At 48.0% G+C, this 19,278-nt stretch overlaps 2 protein-coding genes across 2 annotated transcripts; both read left to right on the top strand.

The window, feature by feature from the left end:
• The first annotated feature begins 200 nt into the window (after positions 1-200).
• F5147DRAFT_150627 (uncharacterized protein) lies at positions 201-6,092 on the top strand. The gene is made up of 20 exons (XM_041428292.1): positions 201-312; positions 362-545; positions 598-660; positions 711-754; positions 810-931; positions 983-1,236; positions 1,287-1,318; positions 1,371-1,440; positions 1,497-1,533; positions 1,582-1,719; positions 1,771-1,854; positions 1,912-2,468; positions 2,518-2,872; positions 2,924-3,594; positions 3,647-4,033; positions 4,081-4,343; positions 4,396-4,462; positions 4,520-4,539; positions 4,593-5,499; positions 5,556-6,092. The coding sequence occupies exons 1-20, from the start codon at positions 309-311 to the stop codon at positions 5,812-5,814; spliced, it is 4,518 nt and encodes a 1,505-aa protein (XP_041293690.1). The 5' UTR covers positions 201-308; the 3' UTR covers positions 5,815-6,092.
• A 4,144-nt stretch (positions 6,093-10,236) lies between these two features.
• F5147DRAFT_760658 (uncharacterized protein) lies at positions 10,237-12,767 on the top strand (the record flags this gene model as incomplete). The annotated part of the gene is made up of 8 exons (XM_041440487.1): positions 10,237-10,348; positions 10,396-10,795; positions 10,820-11,048; positions 11,249-11,366; positions 11,427-11,779; positions 11,831-11,953; positions 12,022-12,204; positions 12,261-12,767. Exons 2-8 carry the CDS (start codon positions 10,476-10,478, stop codon positions 12,765-12,767), a joined length of 1,833 nt encoding a protein of 610 aa, XP_041293689.1. The 5' UTR covers positions 10,237-10,348; positions 10,396-10,475.
• Between the last annotated feature and the right edge of the window lie 6,511 nt (positions 12,768-19,278).

Raw genomic sequence — 19,278 nt, 5'->3', positions numbered from 1 at the left:
TTGATCGAGTATGTCATCATGTATTTCACAGACCGTCTTGAACCTCATTTTGTGTAGCTAGCAAGGATGATCGCAGCTGATATCTTCAACATGGACGACCCAGAGACGAGGCGTAGCGCTGAGCTGTTCTTCGACACTAATGATGCAGAAGCGCATGACTCGTTTGTCACCTATGATGTATTCGAAAAGCAATATTGGCCGCATTTTCCGCAGGGTCTGACCAAGAACCTTAGTAAAACTGCTTCCTTTCTGTCAGATGATGCACTCATGCGTCCTACCCAGATTCATGGTTGGTTTTCGGCGAATTTATGGGCAAGTCTAAACTCGTATCCAACCAAGTAGTTCCTGAACTTCCTCACAGGTATCATTAAAGGCTCCGAGCAGGCGTTGAGCTTTCCGGATGGATTCCTCGACCGTCCAAGTTACATTTGTCTTCCCTGTCGCTCCAATCCAGTCTTTGCAAACCAGAGACACACGCTCTATGATATATTCGAGATCTACATGAAATTCAAGAAGCAGAAACGCCACTTTGATGTGGCGGATCGGTACGGGCCGTTTTGCTCAGACTCGTTGGACCCCACAATTGATTCCATACAGTACGCATGCGATACTCAAGGCTTTGCGAAATCAAAAATTTCCCGGTCAACAGGTTGATCATATGTATGTTTTCTCTCGTCCGGCTAATTCTAGATCCTGATCGACTATACCAGGTATGTCGATGAGGCACAAGACAATCTTCTGATCGATGCGCTGGGCAAGTCATTTTCCCCTTCTTCAATACGAGGGCGTGAATGACTTTTTTGTTCTAGTTTTGAGGCGACTGTGTAGGCATTCAAATAGTCTTTTCTGGGCTGGGGATACTGCGCAAACGATCTCTGCTGGAAGTTCCTTCAGGTTCAACGATCTGAAAGCATTTGTCTACCGTATGGAGGTTAGCAACCAGTGATTGTATCCCAGAGTGTGACTTGATATCTTCCTACAGCGCAACAGTAGCTCGGTAACCCCCACTGGAGTTCCTGTGCATCAACCAACGATGTTCCAGTTGGGTATTAACTACAGATCACACGATGGCATCGTGAAATGTGCTCACTCTATCATCGAACTCATCACGAAGTTCTGGCCAAACGCAATTGATCACCTTCAACCTGAAAAGGGGGTAGTTGATGGAGTGAAGCCAGTATTTTTCACGCACTTGGATAATGACGCTCACTTCAAACGGTTTTTGGTTGGGGAGAGGCAAGTACATCGCCATAATCTTCATCATTCCCCTGCTGAGATTCTCGCAGTGCTAGTAACCCAAAGCTTGGAGCCCGCCAGTGTAAACGGTCTCTGCTAAAGGTTCCGCTATGTTCTGAAAAGTTATTTTATAGGCATACTTGTGCGGAACGAAGCAGCGGTCAAGACCGTACAAGACAAAGTAGGAGATATTGGTATGATAATGTGAGTCGTCTCACAATTATCGGTGCTCCAGGGTTTTTAAGTTCGCGTCTGCTCAGGACGCTCTACGACAGTAAAGGCCTGGAGTTCGACGATGTGAGAAAGCTGACGTTAACTATTTGACGGATGACTTACTGCCGCCAGGTTCTGTTGTACAACTTTTTCGGAGATTCCGCCGTAGATGCCTCACGCTGGCGGGTAGTTCTCAACGGGGTGCAGGGTCAAGGATATGCGCCTGATTTTTATCGTGACGAAACTCGGTACGCTGCAATATGTAGTGAGGCAAGTACATTGCCCATCAATCGAGGAAAACATATCACTTACTTTTATTAGTTGAAACTCCTCTACGTGGGAATTACCCGTGCAAGGAAGAACGTATGGATCCTTGATACATCTGACAAGTCTGATGCTATGCGCGTGCGTTACCACCCGCCATCTTGTGCGCTACTTGGTTTGATGATCCTCTATTCTCAGATTTTCTGGGAGTCTCAAAATCTGATCCGCACCTGTGCCCGAAGCACGGATATTTCTCCTCTAGCTGCCTCTTCTACTCCGGATGAGTGGGCATTCTCCGGGCGCTCACTGTTCTTCCACAAGCGCTACTCACAGGCTATCCATTGCTTCGAGCGTGCTGACATGCATCGCGAAGTGAAGGTTTGCAAAGCTTATCTACTACGGGAGGCAGCGCGTTCCAGTGTCGGAGTGGCCTTGCTTAACGTTCAACAAAGGGCTTTTACTGCGGCAGCAGATGCCTTTGTTGAATGTGCTGCAGCTGCTACGGGCAATGAGAAACGTCAATATTACCGCACCTCGGCGTATTGCTACATCCGAGGAGGACAAGACCTCAAAGCTGCTGATAACTATCTCAAAGCTGAAGAGTTCGAGCTAGCTGCAAAGAGCTATCGCAAGGGTGGATCATTTGACAGGACACTGCATGTCCTTACTGACCACCGCGCCGTGATCCCTGAGAAGACCGCAACAGAGTTGTGGATGGTATGTCGGCTTCATTACTGCAGCAGAAGCAACGATCAGTAAGTAACCACAAACTTACTGTGATTTGGTTTCACGGTAATTGTGTAGAGCCCCTGTGCCACTATTCTCTTCTTCGTTTGATGAGGAACTCGAGTTTTTGGAAGAATACGATTTGGACTGTGCTCGTGCTTCCCTTCTGGAGTCTCACTCGATGTATTATGAGGTCGCGGAGATACACCTATCAGAGAACCGCCTCATCGAAGCAGTACAAGCGTTCCTCAAGGACAACATACACATTGATTCAGCTGCTCGTGCTGCTGACACTCTTTTGGAATTCATGTGGCGCAAATGTTCATTCGGGATCACCCCAAAATCCGCCATTGTTGACGACTCAGTCCAGCAAGCTATGGCCCTCACTGATCAGCTACAAACGAAGAAACTGGAGCCCATGACTTGTCGTTTGGTATATACCACACATTGTTGAAATGTACCAACCTAATTGATCTGTATGCAGATTTTGATGTTTCAGGGCATCTTGCGAGAAGATCATGAGTCGTTGAAGAAACTTGCCCTTACCTTCCAGGAACATGATCACCACACTGCCGCTCTCCTTTGTCTGGATCACTTTTTCACTCGATTGGCAGACATTCGTCCTTTCCAACTCCATGAAATGGCAAGCTTTCTTGAAACATTTCATACCTATGCGCGACTACTGTATCAAACTTCGACCATGCGTGACCCCTTAGGGCGCCGCGAATGCGATGTACAGAGACTATTATCAATTGTACCGCTATCGGGCGACGAGTTTCTCATACCGAGTGGAACATTCCTGTACGACAACGTAACAAAAAATCCTCGGAATCACCGTCTGGTCTCGGTGCATCAATCTGGATATAAGGCCTCTCGTAGAAACGCGACAGAATTGATCCATCTGTCCATTCGAACTGTTTTGAAGGACAAGGTTTTAGAACTCGACAAAATGTGTTGCGACGCTCCAGTCTTTTTGCAATGCTTGCCATTTATTGTCTCCGGGACGTGTCAAAGACAGCAATGCCCCCAGAACCACATTGCGATATCGAATATGGACCGCGTGCAGTATAACGCCCACGTTGCGATCCACATACAGCTTATTCTTATATTGCAACTCTTGTACTCCGCGCATCCTAGTACGAAACAATGGGAAAGGTGCGTCCAGTGTACTGTCTGTGGCTGAAGTATACGCTGATACTGTCATTAGCATGAGAGACTGGCTCGAACACCTTTATGAGGCGCTGGCTCCTCCTTTGTTCATTCAAGGTTCCTTTGCGGACCTCGACCTGACCCTCATTCCACATGGTTTAGTTGGTTTGAGAGTGGTGAAGAACTGGATTCGCGAATCTTTCTATAGATTGAACCCATCCAAGAGCCCCCAATTTCTGACGACCTTGATGAGAATCACCAGTCTGAGTTTTGCTTTCGACCGGAATGATGCTCCCACCTACATTGCTCAGGCAAAGCTTGTCCCCAAAAATACATTTACCGAGCTCCTCCGACAGCCAGATAATCGCTACCTGGTGGTGGACATGTTCAATTCTTACCAAGGAGCTTCTCCCAGTAGTATATCATCGGGAATTCTGTTTCTACTGTGAGTTTACGCCTTGTATTTGGATGCACACGTTCAAAATTCCTCAGGCATGTCCTCGACAACGGTTTACGTATCAATCTATCCGTTCTATGCGACTGCATTGAGGATATCCTTTCCTCTTTCGTTATAAATCACAGAATGGATCCCATCCTGGACGAACTTCCACTGCATGGTGCTGTTCTTCCATCCCACTGGTTGATCTTCCCCCATAAGTTTTCTGTGAAAAAAGACGTCGAACCGGAGTCAATAAGCTCGCTCTTGGGTGCGATAGGGAATCTAATACAGAGATTGCGCGTGGGTAGTGCCATGGGTAGAACTTTTGCACGCTCCGCAGACCATGTTTAACGCTCACGAATCAGCAGGTTCTTTGTGGCTTGCCCATATTACCAATATCACACCATTACTTCGCAATATTTTCATCTTCCGGCTGTAAGTCCAGTTAACCGCCTATATAATAATGAGCCATTCATTTCTACACATCCACAGTTGTAGAACACTCTGCCTTGGTGCGTCTGCTCCAGCTGTTCGTCATCCAACAACTTTTAATTTATTGTAACAGTTGCTCACAACACACGGTACCCTATGGTCAAGCGCAAAGTGAATGCGATCGTGCTTCATCTGCACGCAAGCAATGAACCTCAGCGCCCTGCATACTATCAAAAACTCGTGAACGACGTTGTTGAGCATATGGCGCTTTTACCCGGCAGAGGAATGCCTCGCTTAGATGGCTACCTGCGTGCTGTTCTCGATTTCGATACCAACAAGGGTTCGAGCGATCTTGTCAAACTTGTTCACAAGACGAGTAAATCTACTCAAACTTCGTTGGTGCGACAACTGTTTTATGAAAAGTCTAGTGACATTCCCTATCTTCTTTCTTCGCATATGGTTGCTGCACAGTCTATGCTGAGAGCGGAGGCAGCTGCCTTCGTGCCTCGCATACAGCGTCCCAAAGATGGTGTAGAGATTCTTCCGGCCGAGAAGGAGAACTCAAATCTGGTGCCCCAGGAGGCGGATAGAGAGGAAGTAAAGGAGAAAGAAGTTTCAGTGATTGTTGATTCTGAGGCCACTGATGACATGGAAGATATGGACGAGGCGGTCACATCCCTCACATCCCTTGATCCTGTGCCAGACGAGTCCCTTCGTTCCAACGGGCCATCGGAAGAGCAGGTCTTTGCAGCTCGCACGATTCAGTATGCATATCGCTATCACGTTTGGCGACGTTCAGGCTCTGCTGTAGATGCAGAACTCCGTGCGATATTCACGACATGCCTCAAGGAGACGCGGACCTCTAAATGGCGTCCAAGTTATTACCGTCTTCTTTTCCTCGGACCATTGCCCCACCTTCTGGCGTGCCTGGAACAAGGCATTGCGCTAACTCACGCTGCCAAAATAAAGACGAAAGACCTTTTCAAAACCGAGTCTCATGAAAAGCTTGAGGAGTTGGGCAGGCAGAGAAGCGAGATCACGTCAGTCAAAACTTACCCAGCGTCATGCAATGATTGACGTGCAGTCTTGTTTACAGATTGCTCCTCAAAAAAGGCATGCAATTGCGCGGTAAGCTAGAGCCTTCCTCACCAGATCATCGTACCCGGGACATCGATGCTCTCAAACGAGCGGTTTTAGAGGTCGGAGAATTTATTCAGAAAGTTCCCGGCAGCACGACGGATATGCAAGCTAAGTTCCAGATGGCTTATAAGGGAATCGTTGCAGAGAAGAAACTGTTTTACGTGCGAAACGAGAGACCTGCTCTCAACATCGAGGATCTAGATCCCATTGTTTGAATATTTGTGTACCAATTCCGTGACATGCTTAGTCAAGTTAGTGTCCCGTACGTACTAGTAGTCGTTCTTTCTCAGTTATTATCTCCAACTTGCGAGTAGGAACGACTCGGATTGCACCACTGCATCTCGATAATTTACCGGCATGATACCCACCATACTGGCATGGATGAAGGACTCAGGCTTGAATTATTGATTTACTCAATTCCGGGATGAGATTGCACACTCGCCGATTACTTTCGGTATATTCGAGAAAACTATGATTGTCATTTAAAGAGATGCGGCAGGGTTTGACCGCCATGCCTGTCACGGTGTGTAGCCAATCTCGCCCACTCTGACTAGAAACCACTGTTCTCCGCTCTAGGTCAACAACTAATCGCGCTCATGCCCCCGTCTCGCCCGCGGCGAGTGCTTCGTATTATGTATACCATAACAGCATTGAACATGCGAAGCGGACCGTCCGCGTCAACGGACACAGGATGACACATGAAACTTCAAGAAAGAACGCCAACTAACTTGACTCCAAGGCTCCCAGCTTACAGTCCGTGCTTCCGATCGCTTCGGATGACTGAGATTGTCTGCGATCGTGCGCTTCAACTACCACCAGTTAATGAGCAATTCTATCAACGAACGAATGATCATTCTGTCAGTATGCTCATTAGCTACGATGTATGACCAAGATGCCATGGGCGCAGCCAACTGGTATATAAGACGTCGACAAAATCGAAAGTTTCGTAAACTCTTCAAAGCTTCAACACTACAAATTCTAAAAATACATGAGCGACGTGAACAATGCAAGATGACAATTAACAAGACAGCATGGCAAATATTGAGCACGTGAAATCGACAGTTTCAGGCCTGGGACTGAGATGACCCTGTAGCTTCGATGAGGCATTCCTTCAAGTTTGTGCGTAGGTAAGTTGTTTTTGGATTCCTTGTTCATTGTCCTGCGGGGTGCAGTATAGCACAGTACGGGGTTATTCTTATATCGCATATTTTTACTCTATAGTATGTGTGATCAATACTTTACATTGGTCCAAACTAAATGCGAAGGTGATAGCGCCGTCTTAAGGTGTTTGAATAATTTGTTACAGGGTGTCAGTTCTGCCTTCCTTCATACACTACTGCTAGTTAATATATGTACATGCTCTTGGAAAGCGATCGAGGTCATGCTGGTTGCTGCGTCGGAGTCGGTCACGAGTTTAGCATGACAATCTCGAACACCAAGGATTAGGCGGGGTGCCAGCACACACAACTGCACAATATTCAAAATCTGAAGAAACCCAAAATAAAGCTGAATGCCCAGGGAATATTCCTATAGAAATGATAAGCTATGGTAGCATGCAGAAGCAAGTGAAAGATTGACATACCGCTGTTGAGAATGTCGGAGAGAAAGCAAGGAGCTGGAAGAAAGAAAACACAACAACACTGCAGGCATGTCTCATCCTTTAGTGGAAAAAAGAACAAAAATTATAATATGAGCTCACCTTGCCAAGTAAACCACGCGAATTTTCATCAGCACCGTGAAGCAGTCCTCAATAATCCCTCCTGTGGAATGTCGCCGCAGTTCACGGAAGTGTGTTACAGTAATCCAGACTCCAAGACATAGTGCGAGGACGTCCAACACAGTGCCGAGTATCCAAGTTACGGAAGCCATAAGTGGGATATCTTCTGTCACATAGTTAATCGAGCACTGATAGGTGCCGGAGAGAATGAGTTCCTCTGGTATTCATCATTGAGCTACATGCACATTTTTTCATCCACGATCAAGCGTACCCCCTGAAACATGTAGGGTCATCATTACGGCGGTCACACCGTCGAAAATGTTGTTAGCCAAGAAGGTGACAACGAGGAATATCAAGATCTTTCTGGATCGTTGATACATAGCATATAACCAAATGATGATGATAACTTGCAGCATGTTTTAGTATAATCAATATTACTGAGGTTTCGCAAGTGTTAAACTCACATATCAGCATTGCAAATACCAAGACACTAATCCAATTCTGTACAACGTATATAATAAAGCCTGATGTATCCAGTCAGTGATCGGCCTCGCACTGCACACTCCAGACTCACATCTGTGGCAGTATAGCATGGCGGTCATTAATGAACCAAGAAGATAGTAAAGAACGATGCCCACTGCTACATGCCATCACGGTTAATTGGAGGAGAAGGCATATGTGCAGAAGACTCACTGTATCTGTCAGTGAGATGGTCGGAATACTGTCTGTATGCCTTCGGTCAGAAGAAGCGAAGATAGCAAATATATTAAGGAGACATACTTAGTACGGTCAGGCTAATTTTAAGATATAGACAATCAGCACAGCACCGGATGTTTAGCCTTCCGAACTTACACAGCAAACAAGATTCCAAGGTAGCGCACCTAGGATACTTTCAAGTCAGCATAATACAGCAGCCATAACAAACAAGCTACATACACTGAGATACAGAACTGTCATTAGGGACCAACGTTGCCTCTGTAATTAAACGTATTCATTGTGTTGCTCCGATACGAGACTCCGCTCACCCAGACCAATTCAACCTATGAAAGCATTCTTAGTAACAAGATGACTGCTTCGGTCATAGCATTGATATACCTCTTTTCCGAATGTAAGTGCTGAAAATACTTGTAAGATACCAGTGGTCCTTTAATGTTATCATACTCACCCCAATCATATGTCACTCCAACAAAGGCGGAAACTGCGAAACCGCAGCCAAGGTTAGATTGAGTCAACTTCAACATCCAATTGCTTTCCACAGACCTACAAAATAGCTAATAAAACGATTTGCATTGATGGTCGGCCACCAAGAGGGATTATCTGAGACTATGGTCATATTGGTAGAGAATGGGTGTGGGTGAGAGGCGGACTTGATGGACGTGTGACGATAGCATTCGCGCTAGTTATACCGTCACCATCCCATGCTCGGATCACTGAAACGAGATCAAGGGATGATGGCCGTAGCCGAAGTAGATATTTTTGCATAAAGAAAGGTCAATCAATCCAGGGGCTCAAGTAGTAGATGTTGGCCGTAAAATACTTCACAGCATGAAAGATTGAACGAGATGATCAAGAACTAGTATTTGTGATCCTGACACCTTGTTTCTGATGCCATTCTCCAGATGTTCTTGTTAAGCGCACATTAGTCCATCAATGCGAGCACTTCGTCTGTTTGACACATACCGATCATGGTGTGGCCATCGAAAAGCCTGTCATCTGAGATCTCCTCTTCGTCTCGCCAGCACAGCCACGGGAACATAGCAGTGCATCCGAAGTCACTCAACAAATGTACATTGCATCAGCATGATGTCGAGTCCTGCGAGCTTACCAATATCTCATCACCATCTGTCGCTTCATGTGTACCCTCTCGGCTTTGCGGAAATCGGGGTCTATCGTATCATCAGGATTCTAGAAATGGTTAGCACAGAATATTTGATATGTATCATGGAGTTGGTGCGGTGGCGAGAGGCATCAGGTTTCACCAGAGACGTCCCAGTTGAGATTTCATGTTTGATGGATGAAGATGCAAGATCAACGATCATCGGTGAACCAGCAGAGAAAGTGCAAGAATAGATCTAACATTATATAGTACAAGTGATTACCGCTGCACGGCTCATCTTGTCAAAAGAATTTCTCTGCACATGCTTCGACATAGATACATTAATATGTGTGAATTGTCGTCCATCTTATCACGCGAAAACAGCATCTGCGTGAATGGTACGTTTTAGATGTGAATGAGCTATCGAGTATCGAAGGTGCACAGCGCTGACCGGTCCTGTGGTTGACGCTGCAAAATTTGATAGCACTAGTGGTCGAGCCTTAAACTATTAGAGTACTTGAAAAACAATTAAGGTTATCACCTGGAGGGGCTCGAAGAACTCAAAGCAATGTTCTGGGGAGTCACAGTGGCAGAACGCTGAAATGTTGAGCCAACATTGGATATGAAGAGGTCAACCGGCTCGGAGGTAATGATTGGGCAGGGAAGGACCTGAAGAGTATATAGACTGTGTCAGCCGGTGGGAAAGTGTATGGAATAGAAGAATTGAACCTAGTGAAAAATTGAATAGGCATCCTGGCAGGACGTGTTGCTAACCTTGCTCCAATTGCAATGGTCAGTCCGACTCGGAGGAGAACGCGGTAACTACATAGTGGCCACTTCAAAGAACCATGAGTCGACTTCCGGAGAGTAATAAAACTTTAGATCAGACGAAAGACCATACAAATGACGTCAATCTTATACATATCCCATGATGGCCATGACGCAGCTCGATTCTATTTATCTGGAGTGTTAAGAGTTGGAAACTCGATCGGCAGCATGTTGATGGCAGATGAATATTGGTGTCTCGGATGAGGCTGACGCCAGGATATGACATAATACGGCAGGTTTTGAAAATTTGACAGACCGCCTGGCACTTTCCGGACAGACTTGTCTGTATACTATGCATACAGTGAATGTTGCTACTGCAGGCTTTATGGATTCATCGATCGTAGCAAGCTACTCCCAGCAGTATATCATCTGGAATTCTGTTTCTACTGTGAGTTTACGCCTTGTGTTTATATGCACATGCTCAAAATCCCTCAGGCATATCGTATACGCGTCAATCTATCCGTTCTATGCGACTGAATTGAGGATGTCCTTTCCTCTTTCATTATAATCACAGAATGGATCCCACCCTGGACGAAATTTCACTGCACGGTGCCGTTCTTCCATCGAACTGGTTGATCTTCATAAGTTTTTGTAAAAAAAGGCGTCGAACCGGACTCGGAGTCATTCATCTGCACGCAAGCCACGAACCTCAACACCCTGCATACTATCAAAAACTCGCGAACGACGTTGTTGAGCATATGATGCTTTTTCCCGCCAGAGGAATGCCTCGCTTGGATGGCTACCTGCGAGCTGTTCTCGATTTTGATACCATCAAGGTTCCAAGTGGTCTTGTCAAACATGTTCACAAGACGAGGCAATCTACTAAACTTCGTTGGTGCGACAACTGTTTTATGAAAAGGCTAGTGACATTCCCTATCTTCTTGCCTTCCTCACCAGATCATCGTACCCGGGACATCGATGCCCTCAAACGCGCGGTTTTGGAGGTCAAAGAATTCATTCAAAAAGTTCCCGGCAGTACGAAGGATATGCATGCCAAGTTCCAGATGGCTCATAAGGGAATCGTCGCAGAGAAAAAACTATTTTACGTGCAAAACGAGAGACTTGCTCTTACAGCTGTTTGCAAAAAGGTTGACAGTATCGACATTTTGAGAAAGAACAAAACAAATAAATAATAGCCACGTACATAGGGTCAAATAACACGCGCGTCGCGCATATACTTGCAAACGCTTGACGCACGCATATACTCACAACAATGGACTCGATATTCACGGACAGCTTCTCTAGTGATGGTGAACTATCAATGGCAGAAGATGACGACATGTTGCAGTCTTCCTCCATGGACTCTGGGAAGCAAACTGTTGTTGCAGACGAAAACCCTGACGGGTCAGAACCAGTGGACGTACTCGACAAACGTGGACCTGGCCGCCCACGAAAACAAAAAGAAGGTATGCCATGTTCACCACAGGCTTAGGGTGTCAGGACTGTCATGAATATCCTTCGCTTAGCTCCTCCTGCACCTCAAAATGTCACGATTTCATATTCCCTCGTCATGTACTCATTTGAACAGATGAAGAAACCAAAGACGAAGAGGAGCGAAGAGACTGCGATCATCAAGCTCTACCAGGACGAACCCTTCGATACCCTCAAGGCCCAGATACTCAAGTGTATATCTGAGAGCCTGAAACCAAAGAAGCTCGATTACGACGACTACAAGATAATGTTCACCATTCTTCGTCATCAAACAGCGCCACTATCCCTCAAAAAAACTGCCGAGTATGAACATCTTGTCGAGTGTGCTGTCAGAATGAAGACCCCTGCCGTGAAGCTTTTGATCGAAGCATTGAAAGACCAGACAGCAGTTCGTGTAAATATGTGCATATATGCTACTGATCTTGTGATGGTTTTGTAGTCGAAGAAACGGAAGAATGGCGATCCAGAAGGGGATGGCGCGAAGGCCAGTGACACTGGTGACACCAGCCAATCAAGTGGCTCCAACAGCGACGGCCAGAAGCGAAAGAAAAAGAAAAAGAAGGTAGCTGAATCGTGTCGTGTTTCCCGCATCATGTTTTGAAGTTATCAATACTCAATTTTTTCGAACAGAAGAAGCTGGTCAAAGAACTTCCTCTCAACATCGAGCTCTCTGCCCAGATCAAACTTTTGCAAAATCGCTATACCTGCAACAAGCCTGGCTGTCTCACGTCTGGTTATTGTTATATCCTACCGGATAACAATGCTCATTTCACGCCAAGCCATCGGCACTTGAGCGTGTGGGCCGCTGCTTTGGTAACACGAGGTAATGATGTGGAGAGTGCACTCGCTGAATAGTTTGTTGTTACTAGGCTGCAAAACCACCTATCACGACACTCGACAAGCCACCGAACCATAAGGAATTCGATACATTGTCCTCTAACCTCTTGTCGAACTCTGCACCCTTGATCCAGCGACGCCTTGCGGAACGGAACACTGCTCAATCTACTCCAGACCCATCCACATTGACTGTTCCGACAATCAATTTCAACCTTCCTAATGACATTTTTTCATTCTTACGGCCTGCATCAGCACCCTTGCCAACCACTCCTGGTCGAACCAATGCTCTCGTCAATAGTGCTGATATGCCTGTTCTTCCTGTCTCTGCTCGGCCTGGCCCTGACTTGTCTCTTGCGAACTTTTGTGCTGTGTATGACCTATCTCCGGACATCCATGCCAAGCTCACGGAAAACAGATATACAGGAACACGGACCATCAGATACATTGTCGTTTCGGAGCTGAAAGAAATGGGATTCAAGAATGGCGAGATTGCGGCAATGAAGGATGCAGTTGCACAGTGGGCTAATGGAGAGATGTGAAGCCCAGCGTGTCGAGAACCAGACCATGAATTGAGTACATAGATTTGTATTGCTGTCATACTTGTATCAAAAGTGTTCTGATTGGACTTGATGTAATTTTACTGCTCTGCTGTCACTAAAAGTATCCTGCGTGAATGAAGTACCCTGCTGCATCAGACATCGTAACAATACTCATGGCTTCATACATGTCAAATATAATACTATTGGATGCAAGGAAGTAGTCCTGATAGCGACGGATGAAGGCCTTAATTGTTACAGTAACATGGCACGAGTCCCCCGCCAGCAGAGAGCCCTCTGCCACCCGCACGGCTATAGACGACACCGGAGCCTCACCAGCTCTATAGACGATAACCAGAGCATCACTGGCTCTGTGACGACAGATGACGACAGATGACGACAGATAACAATAGATGATGATAGATGATAAGCGGCAACTGCCGGCTTAGATAAGCGGTCTGGACCGCACGTGACGATACATGACGACATAGGTCTAGAAGACCTATTAATGTTATCAAGATAGAAGGCAAGCCTCGTGTTGCCTCATGGACTGATAGAAGATAGAAGGCAAGCCTCGTGTTGCCTTAGATAACGATAGAAGGATACCACGTGGATCCTATCTCTGATAGAAGCGTACCGCATGGACGCTATCTACGATAGAAGCCCGCCTCATGGACGCTATCTCTGACTCATGTAGATAAGCAGATTAGAACCCAGCTTCGAGCTGAGCTTAGACACGATAGAGTAGCCTTATATAAGGTCGAAGATTAAAGTAGATGTTCCTTACTTTAATCTTACTAGGTACTACCCAGAAACTAGTCCAATCAACTAGCTTTTCCCTTGAACTCCTTGTCCCGCTAAAGCTACCTGCTCGACATCGACTCGTACCTTCAGTGACGCCTCTCACTGTCTGTAAACCTGCTATCATCTCAGCGTAACCCCTCGTTAACCACCACGAGCTACGTTCGAGTACGCAACCTTTGCTTGTCTGTAAAGGCCGACGACTCTCAGCACTCGGTACCACTGTCGTGGTTGTCGCTGTTTAGATCATCCTAGTCGCACACGACCGCTTGTCGTAACATTAATCTTTGAAAAAGCTTCTTCGATTGGGTTCAGATCTGGGGAGTAGGGTGGGAGATACTCAAGGCGAACACCTATCCCCAATGGTTCAAAAACTCGTCTAGATCAGACACGGTGACTCACCATAAGCTTCGATCAATTCCGCAACACCCTCTCCATGATGTATTTTCGCATTGTCCATTACGAGGACGGACAAAGGTCCAGGATAAGGTGAACACATTGGCAACTAAGTTGTGTCAGCTTCGCAGTGCTTGCCAGAGTTAGAATCAGTGACATACCACCGTAGATTGAAGGAACTCGAGATATTTGACTGTGGTGAATGAGCCTTCGACAACACTCGAAGCGGCAATGCCATCTACAGTCAGAAGTCCTAGTCCAGAGACACGCTGCCCACGAACAAAGACCTGATGGCTACATGCACGCTGGCCTGTAGCTGCTCATCCACGCAGCCGCCCTGCAGTATGCTCATCTTTGGATGTTTCGTCAAGGAAACCAAGCTGCTCTGGTGAATATTGGCTCATGCGAATGAGAAAGTTCATCCTCTTCTCCTCATTCCTCTCCTTCGCGATCCGCTTCAGTTTCTTGAGAGAAATGCCGACGCGTGTTAGTTCGCGGTGGATGGTAGTATAGTGTATAGAGATGAAGCGATTGGTATCGAGAAGTCGAAGGAGCTCATCTAAGAACCATTCGGGGCGATGGTGAACAAGACGGACGAGATATAGTACATCGTCGCAATGAAGGGTACGAGGACGACCACAAATACCAAATGTATGCCTAACAACGTCTCCAGTTTCACGCCAGAGCTTGAGGATCCGCCAGAACGTGCTTTCTGAAAATCCGACACAAGCAAGAATGTCTTCGAGTGCAAGATGTTGATGCTCGTGAAGATTGATTGCAGCTAGTTTGACGTCGCGACTGATTTTCCGATACATGATGGTCAATTTGTGATGTATGTATGTGGCTATTATTTATTTGTTTTGTTCTTTCTCAAAATGTCGCTACTGTCAACCTTTTTGCAAACAGCTGTAACGCCGAGGACCTAGATCCCATCGTTTGAAGACCGTAATATTGTGTGCCAATACCGTGACATGCTAAGTCTTAGTCTCCCGTAGTAGTCGTTCTTTCTTCATTATGTCCAGCTTGCGAGTATGTATATGAACGTTGGCACCACTGCAACTCAATAATTTACTGGCATGGTACCACCATACTGGCGTGGGTGAAGGATTTGGGCTTGAACGTTCGAACTATAACTGTTGGACTACTCAGGCAGTAATTCCGGGATGAGATTGCAGATTACTTCCGGTGTTCCAGAAAACTATGATTGACATTTAAAGAGATGTAGCAGAGGTTGACTGCCATGTCTGTGTATAGCCGATCTCGCTCATTCTGACCCAGCAACCACTCCTTTTTGCTCTGGGTCAACAACCAGCTCATGCAAGATCAGGAGCCAATTATCGATTATTGTCCATCTTATTCAGCATCTAGCGTGTGGTAAACATGACGGGAAGGATAACTTCGTTCATTGAAATAAGATTCAACTTGAAGTTGTCTTCTGATCAGATACTATGACATATCACGGCCCCACTTACAGTTCGAGTCGTTTCGACGAGGGCCTTCGGCAGGGGTTCGAGTGATCATTCTGTCAGTCTGCTTATTAGCTACGGCGTGGATGGCCAAGATAGAGAGTTCGCAGCCAACTGGCTAGACGTCGACGAAATCAAATCAAGGCCGCCATCATCGGAGAGTTTCGTAAACTTCTTCGAGCTTTCATGTTATTCAATTCCTACGAGTTCGCGCGCGGACCTGGAACATCAAGGCCTCGATATTCGATATTCAATCTTCAATCTTCAATATTCAACATTGCAAATTCTGAAAATACACAAGCGATCGACGTGAACAATGCAAGATAACAAGACACCATGGCATCTAGTACATAAAATCGACAGTTTCAGACTTTGGACTGAGATGACCCTGTAACTCCGATGAGGCGTTCCTTTGTGCGTAGGTCAGGTGCCGAATACACGAAAATCATTGAAAACACACCTCTGCAAGTTTCTGCCCTTCGTGTAACATAAGGATGCACGACCGCAAGCCCTTCAAACACCATTGCCTTTCAAGCCAGGAGAGAAGGTGGCGATCCCAGAAGACCTTGAATGCACGGTGGTCCGTTGGATTCGGGGCTCGCGAGAGATGGAAGACCCAGTTTTGACATGCATACTTCATGGCGTCCGAAAATAATCGACTTTGATCCCGTGCTTCGTTTGCGAAAATTGTGAACGCGGTCATAGTATGAATGACCTCGATGTCTGGACAATCTTGTAGGGATAAAGAGGTAGAGTGATCCTGGGGCCTTAACGCCAGGAATGCCGGAAACATCAAGAAATCTGGTAAGCTCTTAAACTCCTGGATTACTTGCAAAGCTGGCGAGAAAGGTAATTGTGGGATGATTGCGCACTCGCTGATTGCTTCCAACGTGCTCGAAAATTCTTCCATTGTCACCCAGATAGACGCTGCAGGAGTCATCTGCCATGCTTGACCATGAGGGGTCTGTAGCCACTCTCGTCCTCTCTCGGTTCGCAGCCACTCTCGTCCACCTATGGTCTGCAGCCACTCTCGTCCGCTCAGGGCCGGTAGCCACTCTTGTCCACTCTTCGTCCGTAGCCACTCTTGGCCATGTTCAGTCTGTAGCCCACCTGGGGTTCGCAGCCACTCTCGTCCGCGTGGAGTCCACAGCCATTTTTGCCCTTTTGAGGTCAGGAGCCACTCTTGCGCGTCTTGAATTAGTAACCACTCTCGCCCATTCTGGGTCAGGAGCCATTCTTTCCCATGAAGGGTGTCCAGCCATGCATGTCGAATTGGAGTCTGTAGTTCATTTAGGGTCTGTAGCCGGTCGTGCCCACTCTGGGTCGCAAGCCACTCAATCCCATTTTGTGTCTCCAGCCACACCATCCCGTGCGGTGTTTTCAGCCACTCCCTTGCGCGCGGTGTTTTCAGCCACTGCCTTGCGCTCGGTGCTTGCAGCCACTTCCTTCCGCTCGGCGTTTGCAGCCACTCTCTTCCGCTCGGTGTTTGCACCCACTCCCTTGCGCTCGGCGTTTGCAGCCACTCCATTCCGCTCGGCGTTTGCACCCACTCTATTCCGCTCGGCGTTTGCACCCACTCTATTCCGCTCCGCGTTTGCAGCCACTCCCTTCCGCTCGACGTTTGCAGCCACTCCATTCCGCTCCGCGTTTGCAGCCACTCCCTTCCACTCGGCGTTTTCAGCCACTCCCTTCCGCTCCACGTTTTCAGCCACTCCATTCCGCTCGGCGTTTGCAGCCACTCCATTCCGCCCGGCGTTTGCAGCCACTTCCTTCCGCTCGGCGTTTGCAGCCACTGCCTTGCGCTCCACGTTTTCAGCCACTCCATTCCGCTCGGCGTTTGCAGCCACTGCCTTGCGCTCGGTGCTTGCAGCCACTTCCTTCCGCTCGGCGTTTGCAGCCACTCCCTTGCGCTCCACGTTTTCAGCCACTCCATTCCGCTCGGCGTTTGCAGCCACTTCCTTCCGCTCGGCGTTTGCACCCACTCCCTTGCGCTCGGCGTTTGCAGCCACTCCATTCCGCTCGGCGTTTGCACCCACTCCCTTCCGTTCGGTGCTTGCAGCCACTCCCTCCCGTTCGGTGTTTTCAGCCACTTCCTCCCGTTCGGTGTTTCCAGCCACTCCCTCCCGCTCGGTGTTTCCAGCCACTTCCTCCCATGCTGTGTGTTCAGTTGCACCATCTGGCTCCATGATTTCAGCCACTCCGTCCAGCTTGGTGTATCCAGCCACTCCCTCCCGCTCGATGTGTCCAGCAGCTCACTCTCGCTCGATGTGTCCAGCCACTTGATGTGTCCGGCAGCTCCCTCCTGTCCAGCAGCTCACTCTCGCTCGATGTGTCCAGCCAGTCCCTCCCGCTTGATATGTCCGGCAGCTCCCTCCTGTCCAGCAGCTCACTCTCGCACGGTGTGTCCAACCACTTCCTCCCGTGCTGTGTATTCAGTCGCGCCATCTCACTCCGTGATTTCAGCCACTTCCTCCCGCTTGGTGTATCCATCCACTCCCTCCCACTCTGAGTCTGTAACCACTCTTGTCCGCACTTGGTGTCCAGCCATTGTAGCCCGCTCTCGGTGTCCAGCCACTCTCGCCCGCTCTCGGTATCCAGCCACTCTGGCCGCCTATCTGCATTCAGCCATTGTCGCCCACTCTCGGTGTTGAGCCACTCTTGTCCATTTTTTTCCAGCCACTCCCGTCCAGGCGTGGTCTGCAACCACTCGCCATGGATATGCAGCCACTCTCGCCCCCTCTGAGTTTGCAGCCATTCTCGGCCACTCGGGGTTTGTTGCAGCCACACTTGGCTGATCGGGGTCTGAAGCCACTCTTCCCCGCGTCGGCTCTGCAGCCACTCTCCTCCAGTCTGGGTTTGCAACCACTCTCCCCCATCCTGGGTCTGCAACCATTCTTGCCCGGTCTGGGTCTGCAGCCAGCGTTGCTCGCTGAAGGTCTCCAAAGAGGCTTTCCCGTTCCACGTCTCCAATGGCATATCCTCGCCAGAGTCTCCAGCGAATTGTCCTCGTCTTTGAGTCCACAACCACCCTGGCCCACTCTGCAGCCACCCTCGCCCTATCTCTGTCTGCAACCAAGTGCGTCCCGCGTGAGTCTGCAACCAATCTCTCCCGGCCCGGGTCTGCAGCCAATCTTCCCCCTTCTGTGTCCGTAAATAGTCTTCCCCACATTCGGTCTGTAGCCACACACGTCCGTCCAAAGTCTCTAGCCAGGATCGCAAACCCGACCCGCGAGCTCCCCGAAGCCATAACAGTGCCATGAGAACCGTCAGCGGCTCTGGTGGCTCAACGATGAAGTCTAACGATTGTTGCAAGTTCCGGGGGTCATGAAGTTCCATAGCCTGATTCTGCGACTTCAGTTCTAAGAATGCATCCATGAGAGCAGTGCGTTTTGGAATGTGGTCGATCATCAAGCGGAAAGACGAATAAGCGAGCAGGGAATGTGGTGATTCATGGAAGCTGCAGTTTGAAAAGTCTGAAGTAGGTCGTAATTCATGGAGGCTGCAGTTTGAGAAGTTTGAAGCATAGTCCCGAATGGACGAGTGGTAGATATTCACGGATTCGCTGCTGTCAGCGGGAATATTCATGAAAGAACGTAACTGTTTCAGTGTGGTCGCGACATCGTTGCCTTGACCAGGACCAAGGAGCTTCGAGATCTGTGAGATTGGCAGAGGGTCTGCGAGGGCAGCAACAATGGACAAGTGCTGGTATGCCCGATTGGGGTTCGAACAGGTGGAGAGGATGCGGTCGTACAGCTTGTACACTTCTGTCCCAGGTAGCAGTTCATTGGTTAGATCGAGCATGAGCTCAAGGCGATCCCGGGGGTCATTGTATCCATCATCAACGAACTTCA

Source organism: Suillus discolor (genome assembly GCF_016758755.1).
Source record: "Suillus discolor strain FC423 chromosome Unknown F5147scaffold_23, whole genome shotgun sequence".
Taxonomy (NCBI): Eukaryota; Fungi; Basidiomycota; class Agaricomycetes; order Boletales; family Suillaceae; genus Suillus; species Suillus discolor.
Note: the sequence above shows the minus strand (reverse complement) of the source record. Positions and strands in the feature narration are given on the sequence as shown.

Coding starts and splice junctions, on each gene's coding strand:
- F5147DRAFT_150627 (XM_041428292.1), top strand. Junction 2,873..2,923: donor AGCCCATGACTTGTCGTTTG/GTATATACCACA, acceptor ATCTGTATGCAG/ATTTTGATGTTTCAGGGCAT. Junction 5,500..5,555: donor AGGCAGAGAAGCGAGATCAC/GTCAGTCAAAAC, acceptor TCTTGTTTACAG/ATTGCTCCTCAAAAAAGGCA.